At 35.4% G+C, this 18,660-nt stretch overlaps 2 protein-coding genes across 2 annotated transcripts in view; one reads left to right on the top strand and one right to left on the bottom strand.

Moving 5' to 3' along the window:
• LOC119838937 (conserved oligomeric Golgi complex subunit 7) overlaps window positions 1-9,746 on the bottom strand; it is a 16,986-nt gene extending 7,240 nt beyond the window's left edge. Inside the window, exons 1-11 of the mRNA XM_038365084.1 lie at window positions 9,580-9,746; window positions 9,423-9,509; window positions 8,212-8,292; window positions 7,203-7,376; window positions 5,827-5,973; window positions 5,255-5,372; window positions 4,328-4,497; window positions 3,230-3,331; window positions 1,521-1,650; window positions 605-738; window positions 30-164 (exon numbers count right to left, since the gene is read on the bottom strand). Of these exons, the coding sequence (XP_038221012.1) occupies window positions 30-164; window positions 605-738; window positions 1,521-1,650; window positions 3,230-3,331; window positions 4,328-4,497; window positions 5,255-5,372; window positions 5,827-5,973; window positions 7,203-7,376; window positions 8,212-8,292; window positions 9,423-9,509; window positions 9,580-9,582 (1,281 nt within the window). The 5' untranslated portion in view covers window positions 9,583-9,746. The remainder of the gene's footprint in view (window positions 1-29; window positions 165-604; window positions 739-1,520; window positions 1,651-3,229; window positions 3,332-4,327; window positions 4,498-5,254; window positions 5,373-5,826; window positions 5,974-7,202; window positions 7,377-8,211; window positions 8,293-9,422; window positions 9,510-9,579) is intronic.
• Window positions 9,747-11,080: 1,334 nt separating this feature from the next.
• Window positions 11,081-15,024, top strand: LOC119838971 (zinc finger protein 287-like). The gene is made up of 4 exons (XM_038365129.1): window positions 11,081-11,341; window positions 12,058-12,173; window positions 12,651-13,091; window positions 14,403-15,024. The coding sequence occupies exons 2-4, from the start codon at window positions 12,067-12,069 to the stop codon at window positions 15,007-15,009; spliced, it is 1,155 nt and encodes a 384-aa protein (XP_038221057.1). The 5' UTR covers window positions 11,081-11,341; window positions 12,058-12,066; the 3' UTR covers window positions 15,010-15,024.
• The last annotated feature ends 3,636 nt before the right edge of the window (window positions 15,025-18,660 follow it).

Genomic DNA, 18,660 nt, shown 5'->3' with positions numbered 1-18,660 from the left:
TAGGGGACGACAACCAGAAAGCAACTCACCTCCATGGCCGGAGCGAAATAAGGCTGTATGGCGTCTCCTGCTATCTTCTTGCCTCTCAAATAGGCGGAATTCAGCCGAGCGTCGCTCCTCTCGGCTATGAATTGGACCGCTCTGGAATATTCCAGAAGATTCTCCTGGAAGTAACGGAAGTTATAATCACTATTGGCTGCTACCCGCGGCTTCGCCCGTAACTGGGTTCCGTACGGTAAGGGTATAATGGGAAACTGTTAGGGAGATTTCGCTGTCCATCTGTTCATCTATATGTCTGACTGTCTATCCGTCCGTGTGTGTATGTGAAAATCATGAACCGTGATAGACGGTTGAAATTTTCATATATGATTTCCGTCGATGTTGTAACGGCAAAAAAGAAATCGAAGTAAAGCATCGGTTACCACCATCCAATAATGTCAATTATTGGATGGTGACTAGTTGTTCTTGCTTGCAAGCTTATTTCTACGGAAGTCGCGCGTCCGATTCGCATCGCTCCGTTGCGACGTGATCGACAAACAAACAAACAAACACACTTTCTAACTTGTTTATAACATTTATTAATATGTATTAGTTATGTGTATACCTGTTTTAATTGTGGATCGTTTAAATATGCCAAAAACAATTGGGTTTGTAGCTCAGTGTAGTTCGGCATCAGTTCACGGAGCGGCGCGTACGCAACCTTGCCTAGTTCTTTAAGCGTTGTGTCCGAAATATTTTCTGAAAAAAAAAAAAAACATATATATATTTAACCAACCGTGCAAAAAGAGGTATGTTATAAGCGTAAAGTCGATGTCTGTCTGTCTGTTTGTGTGATGCGGTTTTTATTAATATGAAAGCAATATTCACTTTTCTTCGCAAAATGTCGGTTAAAATATGTTTTTATAACTGCATTAATATGGGTATCAAATGAATGGTCTTATATGTCAAAATATTATAAACTATGTTGTATTATAAATTAAAGATGGCCGAAGGTATAAAACAGCCTGGAGGGATAATTATTAACTAATAAAAAAAGAAGACAAAAGAAGAAAAAGAGAAGTAGAAGATGGGCTAGTAATATTTGCATTTAATTTTTATTTTTATAGCATTGAAATACATAATAAATGTGTAATCTTGAAAGAACCTTCTAGAGGTCAGGCGTTGCTGCGGTTTGGCAAATAGACGCAGCTTCTCCCGCCTCATAATCAATCCCCTTTTTCTATTCTTTCAAAATTTCACATAATATAAAGCACTAGCTGCGCCCCGCGGTTTCACCCGCGTAAATTCGTACCCGTAGAAATATCGGGATAAATGTTGCCTATATGTTATTCCTGTTGTTCAGCTATCTCCGTACCAAATTTCATTGCAATCGGTTCAGTAGTTTTTGCGTGAAAGAGCAACAAACACACACACACACACACATCCTTACAAACTTTCGCATTTATAATATTAATAGGTTTTCAATGCTACAAAAATTAAAAAAAAAATTAACTATTCTTGGAAAATTCCACAATATTTACCTTTGCCAGCGGAGCCATCAATGATTCTCATGATGCAGTCTATGAATTCGTCTATATCAGACTTCAGATCCGTCAGCATGCTTATGCCCTCTTCAGCATTTTGACATAACTTAAAGTTCGCGGTTACTATCTGACAAAAGATAAATTTTATTATCACTACTATATCCTATCCTACTAATATTATAAATGCGAAAGTTTGTAAGGATGTGTGTGTGTGTGTGTGTTTATTGATCTTTCACGCAAAAACTACTGAAACGGTTGCAATGAAATTTGGCACGTAGATTGTTGGACTATTGGAATAACACATAGGCAACTTTTTATCCCGATATTCCTACGGGATACGGACTTACGCGGGTGAAACCGCGGGGCGCAGCTAGTATAGTATAAAACAAAGTCGCTTTCTCTGTCTCTATGTCCCTTTGTATGCTTAAATCTTAAAAGCTACGATGGGGTTTTTTTAATAGATAGAGCGATTCAAGAGGAAGGTTTATATGTATAATCATCATCATCATCAGCCCATATTTGTTCCCACTGCTGGGACACAGGCCTCCTATGGGGGTTCAGGCCATAATCCACCACGCTGGCCAAGTGCGGGTTGGCAGATGTCACATGTCGTCGAACTTTTAATTCTTGGACATGCCGGTTTCCTCACGATGTTTTCCTTCACCGTTTAAGCAGTGGTGATGTTATCCACATGCGCAGATAAATTGAAAAATCATTTTATTTCCTGCGCGCTCGCCCGGTCTCGAACCCCGACTTATCGATTTTGAAGTCCGCGGTCCTCACCACTGAGCCACCACTGCTTTTATAATAACATGTATTAAACTACTACGAATTTTACGCGTGCGAAGCCGCGGGCAAAAGCTACTACCAATATGAACGACTAATTATTACGCTTTAAATGTGTTCTATATAGGGTACAGTGAAGAATTTTCGTTCATTAATTCATTCATTCATTCATTACCAACATAGTTAGCACAAGAATTATTTATATTAATGTTATAATTATTTATACTAATGTTTGTTTGTTTGAACGCACTAATCTCAGGAACTACTGGTCCAATTAGAAAAATTTATTCAGTGTTAGATAGCCCGTTTATTGAGGAAGGCTATAGGCTATGTATGTACCACGGGCGAAGCCGGGGCTTACCACTAGTAGTTAATACGCTCGTTACTGTTAATTTTCAAAAGAACTGGTTCTCAATGCGACTATATTTTATCGTATTCGTTGGTTCAGATCTATCCACTGGATGAACAAATTTTGATGAAGCCTTTTTTAATTTGATTTAAAACAATTAGATGACACAGATTAGTAATTAAATATATTAAAAAAACCGATGCCTTATGTGTACAAATAAAAATTACTCAAAAAAAAAAAAATATTTAAATAATTAACGATTAATTAAATATTTGAATTTGTTCTAGTTCTCATAATTTCATGGTTCTTCGTTAAAAATAATTATTATGTTGGATATTCCATTTATCGGGGCTGGCTATCCCCACTGATACAATAAATGCGAAAGTGTGTCTGTTTTATTCGTCCTTCATTCACGTTGCAACGGAGAGATTTTATGATGTGATTTTTATACCTGGAGATAGCTACAAGGCTCTCTAGTACAGAGTGACATAGACTAAATTTTAACGCAGTGATAACAAAATAAAATTTAATTAATTGGAATGTATCTTAAATATAAGGAAATGATGTATACCTTAGTGGGCGATGGATCCAGCGATAGCAGTAAATCTGTGTAGAGTTTTATCAATTCCGATACAGGCGTTTCCGACTTCAAAACTGTTGTCAACCATTCGACCTGGAAACCATTGGCGGTTGTATTAGGACGGGCTGAGACTCTTGATTCAGACCAAAGCTTGATTTCAACTATATTATAAAGAGGAAAGTTTTGTATGTTTGTATCGTTTTCGCGCGAAAACTACTGGACCGATTTCGATATATCTTTCACCTAACAGTGGTGAAAGCTGGAAATTCACAGAGTGAGATCATACACGTTCCACGGGCGAAGCCGGGTCGAAAATCTAGTTACACTAATCACACTTAATATCATCAAAGTTTGTTTGTTTGGATGTTTGTCCGTCAATCACGCTGAAACTACTTAACGGATTTTGATAAAATTTGGTGCAGACACGGTATGAGCTATCTTGGGTGAAAGGATACTTTTTATCTCGATTAAATGCTCTATTGGGAATGTCCACAGGCGGTGGTGATCGCTTACCATCAGGCGAACCACCAGCTCGGTGGCCCGTTTATTATGCAAATCCCACTATAATATAATATTATAATTAATATTTAATATCCTTCCTACTAATATTATAAATGCGAAAGTTTGTAAGAATGTGTGTGTGTGTTTGTTGCTCTTTCACACAAAAACTACTCAACCGATTGCAATGACATTCGGTACGTAGACAAGCTGGACAACTGGATTAGCTTATAGGCAACTTTTTATCCCAAAATTCCCATGGGATACGGACTTACGCGGGTGAAACCGCGGGGCGCAGCTAGTTTTTTTTTTTTTTATGTCACAGTCGGCAATGGAGCTGGTGGGACGCCTGATGGTAAACGCTACCACAGCCCATGGACATTTGTAGAGGCGTAAGGTCGATTGCAGACCTTACGCCTCTACAAATAGATTGCCGACTTTAAATTAGGAAGGGATTAAGAAAGGATTAGGATAAAGGAATAAAGGAAAGGACTGGGAAGGGGAAGGAAAAGGATATGGGCCTCTATTATTATCTAATGCCAAACGCTGCGCCGCAATACGTAAACACGGCCCCATCCCGTCCCCTGTTACCTGTCTCCCCACATCCCCGACCAGCATCCTGGTGAGCGCTCGCAGCGAGTGCGCGTCCAGCCGCCGCCACGCGGCCACGTGCCGCGCGGCCGCCGCGCGCCGCCAGCAGCGCTGCGCGGACGCGGCGCGGGACATGCCGCGGTATACGCACACGTAGGGGGTCGTGCGCTCTTTGTAGGGGGGGAGAATTGAGCTCTTAAAGTGGTTGATTATTGACAGAGTACTCAGGATAGAGTGTGGAATGAATAGGGATTGGTATAGAAAGGGAAAAGGATAGAGAAGTTATGATAAAATAGTGATGAGTGGTCGCTTCGCGCCGCCAGCAGAGCTGCGCGGAGGCGGAGCGGGACATGCCGCGGTATACACACACGTAGGGGTCGTGCGCTCTTTGTAGGGGCGGAGAATTGAGCTCTTAAAGTGGTTGATTATTGACAGAGTACTCAAGATAGAGTGTGGAATGAATAGGAATTTGTATAGAAAGGAAAAGGATAGAGAAGTTATGACAAAATAGTGATAAGTGGTCACCACGCGCCGTGCGGACGTAAAGGTCGTGCGCTGTTTGGGGGGAGAGTTGCGCTCTTAAAATCCTTATTTGGATGGAAAACGTGGAGGGGAGGATTGAAGACAGAGTATATAGAGCATGGGTGGGGATTGGTTTATAAAAGCGGATAGGGCTTATTACAATATCAATGTATATACAAAAAAGAATGGTCCATTGTACTTTTGCGACTATGTTCAAACTATTCGATTACAGTCTTAGAATTTATATATATGACAATAATTCACAATGACAGGATTCTACTTTTAAAACTTGGGACACTCGTATATATTTACCAGTATTTTTTATTCTTCCACATACCTTTATAGTCTTTTTCTTTAATGTTAAATAAGTGCAATAAAGAATAAATAAATAAATAAATAAAATACCTGCATCCATTTGCGTCAGCGCCTCTATGAAGGGCGGACTGATGGCTGCCTCCAACCTGTTGTACAACAATTCCAATTGTGTACATTTTTTCTCGTAATCCGGCGCATCGCTGAGCACCTGAGGCCAGAAAATAGCGAGTTGTTAAAAAAAAAAAAAAAACAAATTTATCTAACGCCTAGGCCGCACTACGGCGAAACCGCCGCGGAATATAATTGCACGATTTAGTGGCAACACTGAAGGTTATTTGCCTTTCCCCCGCCGAATTGTTACAAAATGGCTAGCGGAGCCAATTCGCGCCAAAATTAGTTTTTGGTAAGATATAAAGAATAAAAGATTAGTGGCCAATTTTAATCACCAGTTACTCTATATTTTAGTGTCGCGAGTCCAACTCACACTTGACCGATTTCGTTTTACTCCTGTAAAGTATACTACCTCTAATAACTCAAATACTAATTAACAAATTTCACAAATCCTGACCAACATGGGCTACCTTTTCCGATTCCCAACCCAGCTTAATCCAGCCGGAGCCCGGACGAATGGCTAGTCTAGGTCAAATGAAACGGAAACTCACCTCGAGGCTATCCGTCATGCCCACAACCAAATCGGCCAGTTCGTTCAGCTTTTCCACCTGCGCTGGGATCCCAGCTTCCAAGATGTCCTCCAACGACGTAGCCAACGCGGCCCACTTGTCCGCTTCCCGCAACGCCGACGCTGCATTCTTGGGGGTAAATGATTCTTTCGTATTTAAAACTAAATTTTCACAATAAGAGTTACAGAAAAAAAAACAATTGTTTTTTTTTTAATGCAAACTTTTAAACTCAAAAGTTTCATTGAATATTCTTTTGCCAATTGAAATCTTTACAAAATAGCACAGACTGTATTTAATTTATTACCATCTGACCCGGTAAACACTGTTCTAATTATGTAATGTATTTAATAGTAATTGTGTCATATATATCTTCTTCTTATATATAAAATTCTCGTGTCACAATGTTAGTCTCTATACTCCTCCGAAACGGCTTGACCGATTCCTCTGAAATTTGGTAAGCATATTGGGTAGGTCTGAGAATCGGCTAACATCTATTTTTCACACCCCTAAATGATAAGAGTAAGGCAGAACAGCGTTTGCCGGGTGCAGCTAGTTATTTATAAATTTAAGTGAGATGTTATATAATGTAAAAATTGATAGTTAAGAATATTATAAAATAATGTTATTGGTGTAAAACCGTTTTAATTATTGTAAATAAATAAATAAAATATAGGGCTTCATCTTGAATAGCTCTATCTATTTAAAAAAAACTATAAAAATCTATTCCGTAATTTTAAATATTTAAGAATAAATAGTTACATAGACGAAAAGAGAAAGCGTTTTTGTTTTATACTATGACTAGGTATTAAAAATAGATGTTGGCCAATTCTCTGTTCTATCCGATATGCACACAAAATCTCTTGAGAATCGGTTCAGCTGTTTGCGAAGAGTATGGTAACTAATATTGTGACACGAGAATTTTTTTATATATAGAGATTAGCATCAGGTCTAATAATGCTTAATATTCAACTTTTAGACATCCATTTATCACTTAGATGGGTATACTGTGGGCGTCGAGCACGCTTCTGAATTGGGCCAGCTCGCACCGGGTAAGTACACACACCACAGAAAACCGGCGTGAAACAGTAGCATGCCACTGTGTTTCGTACGGTGAGAGTGGGAACCGGAAGCCTATTTCCTTATCCTCACCTGTCCCAGTCCATTTCTTCTTTCCAGTCGTCAATCCTTTCCTTTTCCTTTACCCCTTAAAAGCGGGCAACACATTCGCAGAGGCACTACCTATGCGAATGTTCACGGGCGGTGGTGATCGCTTACCATCAGGCCAACCACTAGCTCAGCTGCCCGCTATGACATAAAAAAATCCTTTATCACTTAACGAATCGAAACGTATCCCTCACCTCCAACCGACTTTTAAGCTGATCGATCCGTTGCAAGCTCTCGATGGACTGCCCCGTCTCCTCCTCCACGCTTTCCACCTGCCGCTCGAGGGTCATCAGCTTCTGTTGCAGTAACGAGCCTTCGAGTTGCAGGCTCTGCACGTCCTGCAGCACTCGTGGCACCGAGGTGAGGATCTGAAAGGATTCAGATGGATTGAATTAGTCCCATTTTCACCAAAGGACTGCTGTGTTTTTGTTTTCGCTATTTAAAAAGTTGCTTTTTAACGTCTATTTTATTTAATCCTATCTTTCATATCTGATAGTTTTAATCTTTAATAAAATAAAAATAAACTTTTTTTTTTTCAGTGACATAGATTAATTCATTAACAAATAGATATACCACCTCCTTACTTTGAGTCTTACCACTTACTTCTACTTATTCTCTTAATGAATGGATATTATTAATTAAGGGAATTCCCTTAATATCGAAATAAAAAGTTACCTGTGTGTTATTCCAGTTTTCCAGGTATCTTACAAAATTTTATTGCAATCAGTTTAGTAGTTTTTGCTTGAAAGAGTAACAAACAAACATACACATACATTCATCCTCACAAACTATCGCATTTATGTAGGAAGTAGGATAGGATACATCAAAATAAGTTATGAGCTATATAAATACTTGCTATTGGCCGTTGACCGCCGGTTTGTCCGCGGGTGAAACCGCGCGGCGAAGGTAGTAGAAAAATAATTTGGAGAGGCAAATTTTGAACTGAAGACGGTACGAAAAATTTACTACATCTCAACCTCATTTATGACTAAATAATGCTTTTAACTGGGTTATTCAAGTAAATTAATATTAATATTCAACATGTAAATCATAAAAAGATACAGCCATCAGTTGTTACACATATAAACGCAAGTGCACGGACACACACACGCACATACGCACGCGCAAACTCACGCATGGACACACACATGCACATAGACACACACACATTACTATAAAAAAATTACGTGTATATATCTATACCTGTGTAGTAGTTTCATCCAAAGAGTTACTGAGTTGCTTCATGTACAACTGTAGCCTAGTGACTGTATTAGCGACAAATATCTGAAAAAAAAAAACAGTATTTTTCTTTATTTTAAGTTGGTTTTTCAGATACACACACTCTCATCAGCTTCACCTGTATATTTATATGTTAACAATTACTTTGGACTTGGTTATGACTGCCTTTAAACAAACAGATTTAGTTCAAACTTTGTACACATATCTCAGTACAGATAAAATACAATAATTTGTAGAGTATCTCTTTATCCTGAAAGAATGTATATCAAATTCATATACTGAATATGGATCAGATTAAATAATTACCTGTATACTCTGTAGAAAAGCAAGTGATATGATTCAGTTGAATTTATCATAAAGGTGTATTTTATAGTTTTTTAAATTAAATCTATACTAATATTATAAAGCTGAAGATTTTGTTCATTTAAACACACTAATCTCAGGAATGTTAGATAGCCCATTTATTGCGGAAGGCAATAGGCTACATTATATACACCACGGGCAATGACGGGGCGGGCCACTAGTTTATTATATAATGCGCTGATGATGATGTTGATATTCTTTTTGTTATAAGACAGTTGTATTTCAGAGATGAAATATCTGTGAGCTTTAAGGCTGTATGATTCATAGTTTATGCGTCATTTTCAGTTTTTATATCTACCTACCTCTTTCTATCTAAAAACTAAGCTTTGCATCAGAAAGTGCAAGTTATCATAGTCACACAGACACAGTTCTTTTTGGTATATATATGTGGTTGTTTGTCTGAATAGACATAAAAAAACTCAATTAGATTTCTTTTTATGTAACCAATGTAATAAATATAATGAAGATTATTGAGAAACAATGGATACCCAATATAAAAAATCATATATGACTTTATTTATTCTCTTAGTGAAAATGGATACATTCTTTAGAATTTGTTCCATTGCCACAACACCCTTATTTTCTATTCTATGATCCAGACTTTCATTGGTTGTTAGTATTAGAGTCTTAAAAGTGTAAGATAAAAATTAGTATTGAATATAACAACCCGATAGAATAATTTTGTACAGAATACCTATTTAGATCTGAACATATAGGTATGCAAAATGCATTTTTTGCGAAATTTTAAATAACATGTAAAATGAAGATGTGCCAATCACTTATCAATGTAATGAAAGATTCATTCTCTGTACCTCTTTTTCCTGATTTTCACTGATATTCCATGCTCTATTTATCCAATCCTTGGGACTAAAATCATTTTCGGCGAATGTTTTTAAATCCTAGAATAAATTTAAGATTTTAAAAATTATGAAAACATTTTATCGAAAGAAAAAATGTCATAAGTCATACCATTTTTCCAGAACTTAAAATATATTTAAGAGCTATAATGCTTTGCTTTACATATATACAATTTTAACATAAGTGTATAATGAACAAATATTGATAAAATTATCATAGAATTAATAAAATTTCCTCTCGGCTCGGTTCATTCAACGTAAACATAGTGTGAAAATTTGACAAATGACAATTGACAGTGATTGGCAGTTTAATTACACCAGTAACTCGTATTTTTACAAATCTTCCATACAACTCAACTCAACAAACTTGTCTTGTAACAATTTAAAGTAAAACACAAATAAATAAGTGAATGCGGGTGATTAAAGACAGCAACACCCTCTTTCTAATATGTTCAAAATTAAAAAATTCATCAGTTAAATAAAATTTAAATAATTTAGTTGCTTAACCCTTGATAACCAACTGAAGAAAAATATAATATATCATTTTTACTAAAATAAAAAAAGTAGTTAGAGGCACCTCATAGCGCACAGCGCCCTGCGCCGCGTATACGACTTCTTTCATGGCACCGTTTCTACCACACCATCCATGCATAGATAGATAAAACGTTTGGATATTCATTTAACCAAGGCAAGATTATTGTAAAGATACTTACCTATCAGGCTTTTTTACTAGTTGTTTAGTCTAGTTGGTAATAGTGGTGTTTCATCCGCAGATTGGAATTACACGCTTTGAGCGGAGTTTGTATTTAACTTATTTTTTATAGTCGCAATAAAAATGGAACGGGAAACTTTTAAATTTCGCACCATGCTATGTAGTATACGTCGAGCGCATGCGACAATTTATAGTTGCAAATAACAAAAATATGAATAATATACAAGCGGAACCTATAAACCAATACAACCTAATGATAAAGAATGCACAAATATAAAAATCAACTATAATCGATTTAATTATTGTGGACCTATATAGACCTTATGTAGACCTATCGATTAAGATTATTTTAATCTAAAATCCTTGGATGGGGTACTAAATTTGTGTAAGTAATCTATGTGGCGGAATAAAATACGCTTTTGTTCAACTAATTTTTTCACGCGTTTATCTCGTAGTACAGTATAGCAATTATCAGTCTTTGTATTATCAGTCTCTGTAATTGTTATACATGTGGTAGTCGAGCACGCTTCGGTACAAATTGGGCCAGCTCGCACCGGGGAAGTACCACACCCCCACAGAAGACCGGCGCGAAATAGCATTCTGCTGTGTTTCGTTCGGTGAGTGGGGGAGCCGGAGGCCCATATCCTTTCCCTTACCCTTCCCAGTCCTTTCCTTTATCCTCTCGCCAATCCTTCCTTCATCTCTTCCCAAAAAGTCGGCAATCCATTTGTAGAGGCGTAAGGTTTGCAATGGCCTTTATGCCTCTAAACATGTTCATGGGCGGTGGTAGCGCTTACCATCAGGCGACCCACCAGCTCCATTGCCGACTGTGACATAAAAAAAAAAATCATGCAAATATGTTATCTGTGACAGTGGTATATTAATCTATGGTTTGTGGTTACTTTTGACTGTTAAGTTTTGCGCGATACGCGCACGGCGCAATGCGCATGAGAATAAACATAAAACAACTAGGACGTAGGTACATTGCTACATAGTTTCTAATTTTGGTAACATGTAAATTTTAATATTATAAAAATGACTTAATAATATTTTCATATGATATTGTGTGAATTATGTATGTAAGAAGTGAATAAAATATCGAAGAAAGTAATCATGTTGTAAATGTGAGGAATTATTAATTTATTTATTCAAATACTACGGGGTAAGTATATGATTTATTTTTAAATGTCAATTAAAAATAAAAATGGGAGAAATATGAAATGAGAACTTCATCTAGGTTTAAAAAGTAACAACATGCATCTTGCAAAAAATATCGATTTGATTTATTTATGGGTTTATTATGTCGCTTTCGTTCCTTTAACGAATATTGATTTAAAAAATCACGCTTGGATTGACCCAGCCCCGCGTGACAGATTTTTTTTATTCTAATTATAAACCTATGAGTTTATCTAAACCAAATAATAAATCGAAAGCTTTTTAGGGCAATGAAAAATAAATAAAACTGCTTATAAAAAAAATAAATCGATAAAAGTTGCACCATATTTTACAAAGATTATTTACTTTATCAATAATCAACTTATAAAAATTTTTCAAATCGATTGTAATCAAGTTGAAGATTTGATTAAAATAGCTTTTTCAATAAACAGTTGCCAATGACTACTTTGTTAAGGATATTATGTGGTTTTTGTTTAAAACATGTAAACCTACTACCATTTGACTTACTGTCTTGTCCATGTAATAACAATTCCCATATTAAAGAGATGTTTCACTGTAATAAAAAGAAGTCTAAGTCACTCTATCCTATCTCTACACACACATCTTGTGACATGAAAGAAAAACAAAGAAATAAACGCACACACACATTTACTATATTAGTCAGGATTAAAAATAAATATTTCGCTATGCTTTATATTTCAGGTCATCACAATGTGGCAAGTAAGGTTAAATAAGTTAGATGAGAATTCTTTTGACATGCTGAAGAGAAAGGGCCTGTTGATACAGTGCGAATTCTGTGATAAAACATTCAATAATAGGTGTGTATATCTTTTATGTAATTCTAACGGGCCAGTATTACTTTACTCATTATACTTATATATTAACATTATATTATAGTAGATAGCATCTGATGATGTACTTACATATCCAGTGGTGTAATAATTGTTACTGTATGGGACTGTAATTCTTAAGATTTGCTATTCAAATAAACAAACTCTTCTTTTTGTTGTTAATATAAATATAGATATATTTTAAGATCATAATAATAACAACAAAAATTAAAATGGTTTTAAAGTGGTGTTATTTTATGTGAAATTCTCTCTTTGATCTTGCCTTTGAAGCACTCATTGTGCCATGTTTAATTAATTTGGAAACTAACCTCCCTTCCAAATGTTTACTGAGACCCTTTAACAAACTTATTCTAGTCAGCTCTACCCTTAAACTTAGTTGAGGGACCTTAGACATATGGTGGAAAATTTTCTCCTATAATTAGATGGCATATTGTAACCTTCCAGGTATGCAAGCATCATTCACAACTCATATCACATAGTCATACCTCTGATCAAGCAAGAACTCTACCGATGTCCGGATTGTCTTTTTTACTTTCAATCAATTAACAAACTTCAGGATCACAAGACAATAAAGCATAAAGACAAAACTGTAAACATACAAAAGATTAAGGTGGAACCGGGAGCAGAATATCAGGATATCTTTCTGCCGTTACCATTTGTAGTCAACAGTGACTGCGTTACAGAGTTTAAGACTAAATATGATGATACAGAAGAGTATATATTACCCGATGTGTGTAACAGAGAGCCTATACGAACTAGTCCTTTGCAAGCATGTGATAGTGAGGTTCCAGTCGTTGAACCACAGAGTTTATCAATACATTACGATCAGCTGACCCAGCCTGGTATATATAGGTGTAAATACTGTGAAAAACAATTTATTAATAAGTGAGTATGATAATTTATACTGTTATTTAGACTATTGTATCACAATAGTTGTCTCAGTGAAACAGTGTTAGGGAATTCTCTCTGTAACTTACACTAATGTGGGGACCGTTTTTGCAGCTTCATTTATGCTTGAATCTTAAAATTGTTTGATTTTCTGCTCTCTTTATTCCCCTTTTTTGTGGCAAATATAGTGCCAATAAGGTAAGTCTATGTACATCAATTGGGGTAATTATGGATGGAATGTAAAACTATCATGTGGTTAATTGCTTTGAAATATATAAACACTTTAATTTTTAGTTTTATAGCATGGAAATGCTTTATAAATGAGAAATTTTGAAAGAATAGAAAAAATTTGATCACGAGGCAGGATTCGAACCTGCGTATCTTGCCTAACCGTAGCAACGCCTAGCCTCTCGGCCACCCGTGATCCTGCCACAGTAATCGAATTTCTTCTACTCTTTCGGTTTCATGTGCCTAAGGGGCACCCCACGCCATCTATTGAGATGATTAAGAACCATCACAAACATTATTTCAATGATTACAATATTGTATCGATGGAACGCGGCCTTTGTTAAATTTAATTTTTAGTTTTATAGCATTGAAATGCTTTATAAATGAGAAATTTTGAAAGAATAGAAAAAAAGGCGTTGCTACGGTTAGGCAAGATACGCAGGTTCGAATCCTGCCTCGTGATCAAATTTTTTCTATTCTTTCAAAAAAAATTTCTCATATATAAACACTGTTATTTTTAAACCTGTTAATTTTTGTACAATACTACTACTCACAACATATTTGCCAGTATTTGTTGAGGCACAAGGGAGTTCCTTATGGGGAGGAAAAATAAGCTAAGACCGCTAGTTTATCATGTATATTTAGCAGAAAACCTAGCTTATAAACCATTTTGACAAATAGTAATCGAGTCAGTGGTGAGGACCTCACTTATCATCAATAAGTTGGGTATTCGAGTCCAGGCAAGCATGCAGGAAATCTTAATTTTTCAATTTCTTTAGTAGATTATGGCCTGAACATCATAAGAGGGTGTGTCCCAGCAGTGGAAGCATGTAGGGGCTGATGATGATAATAAATTGAGTCACAAGTGAAGTATTTTTAAGTAATCACTCTTGTGGCCCTGTATTGCACCATTCATAAGAATGTTACATATAAATGCTCAAAGAGCAGATTTAGAAGACAATTATCAATTTTAATAATAGCAATATTTAAATACTATTCGCACGACGCATTCGAATCGCAATTCGCACTATTATATTTTGTGAATAATTTTATTCTAATTAAGTTATTGTTTTATTTCAGATTTCAGTCAATAGAACACGAAACTACACACATGAGATTCAAAAAAGGCCGTCCATTGCTGTGTACGATTTGTGATATGTATATTGCAGGAAACCATTGGCAATTAAGGAAACATGTGGAGGAAAAACATCCTCACCGCACTAACAGGCCGCGTTCAAAAACCCTCTGCACAATGTGCGGCTTAAAATATCACAAATATATACGTCATTTGATTAATTATCATCCGAACACAGTCGAAAATTTAAACAATGGCGAGGCTGGTCTTGCCGCCAAAACGCTAGATGTCAATCTGCCAAATGGAAGTCAGCTGTCAAAGTCAGTTTTTAACATATGTCAAGGGTGTATGCCGTTTTTGAAAAAGAAAATAAATTTGAAGTACGTTATTGTGGGAAGTGTTCACGAAATGGGTGTACGGCATAAGTGCGCCAAATGTAACCGTATGTTTTTCGAAATAACGTTAGTTCAAAGGATAAAAAGGGAAGTAAAAGCAGTCGATAAACTTAATTTTGAAGATGATATGCCGAAACGAAAGCCGCCGTCTAATGAAGAGAGGTTGAGGAATATTCAGATGCGATTGAAAATGATTAATAAATTGAGTAAATTTTAATGCTTTTCATTTATTGCAATCGGTTCAGTAGTTTTTGCGTGAAAGAGCAACAAACACACATCCTCACAAACTTTCGCATTTTGAAACTTTGGCTCTTATAGGATAACTAGCTGCGTCTCGCAGTTTCACCCGCGAAACTCCGTATCCCGTAGGAATATCGGGATAAAAAGTAGCCTTTATGTTATTCCAGTTGTCCAGGTATCTACGTACGAAATTTCATTGCAATTGGTTCTGTAGTTTTTGCGTGAAAGAGCAACAAACACACATCCTCACAAACTTTCGCATTTATGATATTATATACAGTAGGAAGTGGATAGGTTTCGTTAGTAAAGCTAATTGTATTACCTTTTAGAATATTGTATACGTTATAGACATTTTATGTTTAATTAATTAAGCCCCATTCAAGGCATATTCGAGCGATTTCCATATTAAATTAGAGAGGAACATAAAAATTCTAAAGTATCAGAAGACTATTTCTTTTTGATATTAACGAATGAAAATGCTGGTGCAAAAAAAACGGCTAACATAGCCGTTCCCTTATACCTTAAGTTAATGTAATATAATACATTTATTTTCTCTATTATTTACAATGATGCGAGTATCTTTAATATAAATTATCAGGTGACAATTGACTCATCTACATAGTTCTGCTCCTTTCGCCATAATTAATATAGACATAATATCACTTGCATAATACCTCGGTAGTGTTCCAAGCATATATTAAAGTTTGTTGGCAAGGCGATAGCAATCTATCGTCACTTTCTACCAAATTGCTAAAAATTGGCTATGGTACGGATAGTCTGTGGTAATAAAATTTAAGATATGGCGGGGTCGATGTATACACCTTTACTTAAGCCTCTCCAAATGTTAATGGGCGGTGTTAGGTTATTAATTTTAGTTTTTAATTGTTATAAAAGTTAGCTACCCTGTCACGCTTTTTATTTAATGTTATTTTGCTTTTAGTAGTTTTTAAAATGACCTGCATTATTTTATCATGTTAGTTTCCTGCCTGCTATATTCGTAGTGCCGATTAAACTGTTATTTTTCGTTGACTTGCACACGGTGGCGGGGTCGCGGGCTATGCAATGGTGTAATTCATACGCCACAATCCACAGGTTGAGTATATCAAGTCAAGGCATTATGGCAACATGGATGATTTGAGAAGTTTAATAAATAACCTTGTCCAGTTTCTTTTTTATATAGAACTTTGAATATCGATTAAATTATAGCTAAAGCGCGATGTTTGATTAGGTTTAATAGATTTAACGTCTATAAATTAGCGCGAGAGAGCCCTCGCGTGTATATCTCGTCATGAGAATCTTTCGATGCGCGCTCTGGCCGGACGGTGTTGGGGCCGGGGGTTTGGGGAACACCGATCCGACCGACCAACAAGCCATCGTCAGCGAGCGGGCATCATTATTTAGATTAAAATATTGACACTCGTACGTCGCAACATACAAATTTATATAATTAAGTGCGACACACAGTCTAACATCTCGCTTACATAAGCTCTAAATATAAATAACAAAGGAAGCCAAAGTGCTAATAATTTTTATTATATTTAGCCACGTCGACGTTATTTGTGCGCAAATGTGTTTAAGCCAATTAGGTTACGACGATACGCAGCGAAAATTAAGTTAGGTTTGTAATACTACTGCGTTGTTTTTAAATGCATGTTTTAATTATTGTTGTGTTAAAAAATAGCAATGTCATAAAATTGGCACAGCTGTCATAATTTATATATTTATTATATGGTTGGCCTCTTAAATTTAAAAATGCAATGTAGTTTTATTTTACATCTACAGTCATGTCTATATTAAACCCACGTTTAAAGGCAACTGCGCAAAAAATTTACTTGGAGAAATTTTAACAAAGTAGGTAGTAATATTTTTTAAACTTGTTTTTTATTAAGTAATATATAATGTAGTTAAAATGTTACTAAATTTAATGATACTCATGATAATTTGTGACGAGTGAGTCTCATACAATTTTTTCGTCATGTTAGATTATAAATTTATGGATGTGACGATGGCAACATTAGAAAATATAATTTAAAAAGTTTTGAATCTAACGAAGTTAGTTACTATTTTTAAATGTATTGGTAAGTTACTTTGCCTAGTTTGTGGTACCAATTCATTTTTTAAACTTAAAAATAACTTCTATTTTACCGTGAATTAAGAACTTCTAAAAATGGTAATCTTTTATAGTAGCTACATCAAAGTATCGGATGTTTATAGTTGTATAATAGATGCATTTAAGATGCACCGGTGAACCCGCACAAAAATAATCTTTGGCGGCGCGTGGAATAGAAAACCCATGGAGTTGGTAAAGTACATCTTTTGTAGTATGTAGCCTAGAATTTGTAGGGATAGACAAATATTACACAATAGTATTGGATTCTGAGAACGTGTTTAAATTAAGAAACAATGTAATGGTATATCCTAAAAGTTGAAATACAATTGACAATACAATACAATGAAATACAGTTTTGTTAGAAAGTAATATTGCTGTTATGTTTTTTTAATCTATAAATTTTATTCTGTGTCTCCGTTCGTTTTAAATATGAATGAACTTATTTATTAAGATGCAGGTCGATGCAACAATAAATATTTACTCATGTTTTCCTTAATTTTTAGTTTTATAGCATCGAAATGCTTAGCTACGGTTTGGCAAAAAGATGCGGGTTCGAATCCCGCATCGTGATCGATTTTTTTCTATTCTTTCAAAATTTCTCATATTATCTTTATTTAATTATAGGGTGGCTCCATTCATTCCGTTTTTACATTGGTCCGCGTAGAACGAATAAAACGCAGCAGTGTGTAACTGTCCGCAAACAATATCGATTGCTTGTGTGACGGAAATAAAAAATAGCGCCAATAAGGAAAATAATTTAACCAATAAACACTCCTTTTTAAACTCAATAAAAAAAGTGTGTAAAATATAAGCCGGTAACAAAAATTTTGAATAAAAAGTAAACATACATTTTTAATAATCAAATTTCGTTTAAAAAAAGCGGGTAAACATTTAACAATTCATAGCCAGTGTTGTCACTTTATAAGGTTTCCTAGACAGTGTGTTGAAAATCAATTGTTATCAATCCAAATAGTTGCTTACTAGTTTTCAACAGTTGTAATAGAAGTAGTAAACGTAAGTTCAATAGTAAGTAATTTTAAAGTGTCACGATTTAAGTACATTATGACATATTTTTCTAAAACATTTACTGTGCTTGACGGTTGATGATATTTATTATAGTATTCGTTAGATTTTTGTTGCTAATTTTATTTACATCTATTGGCCCGCCCCGGCTTCACACGTGATACGTTTTTTTCTCTTCACAATAACCTTAAATAAAAACGTAAAAATAAATGGAAAAAAGGTCAGGCCACTACGAGATTTACGCTTAGTAACACGGAGTTTGACGTTTACTTTTTGATTGTATACATATATTAGTTAAAGCAGGTTTTATCTGTGATAGACGTATTTTTCTAATTTTGATGATATAATTCTTTTCTCAATTTTTGTTAAACAAAATAGCTTCGTTGATCGTCTTGAAGTAGCAACTGCAATATACCGCAAAAAAATTGTTGTTATTTGCTGTTGTGAGGATTAAAGAACATGGGATAAATTTACGATGGGAGGATGAGATAAACT

This window comes from Zerene cesonia, unplaced genomic scaffold (assembly GCF_012273895.1).
Source record: "Zerene cesonia ecotype Mississippi unplaced genomic scaffold, Zerene_cesonia_1.1 Zces_u006, whole genome shotgun sequence".
Lineage (NCBI taxonomy): Eukaryota > Metazoa > Arthropoda > Insecta > Lepidoptera > Pieridae > Zerene > Zerene cesonia.
Note: the sequence above shows the minus strand (reverse complement) of the source record. Positions and strands in the feature narration are given on the sequence as shown.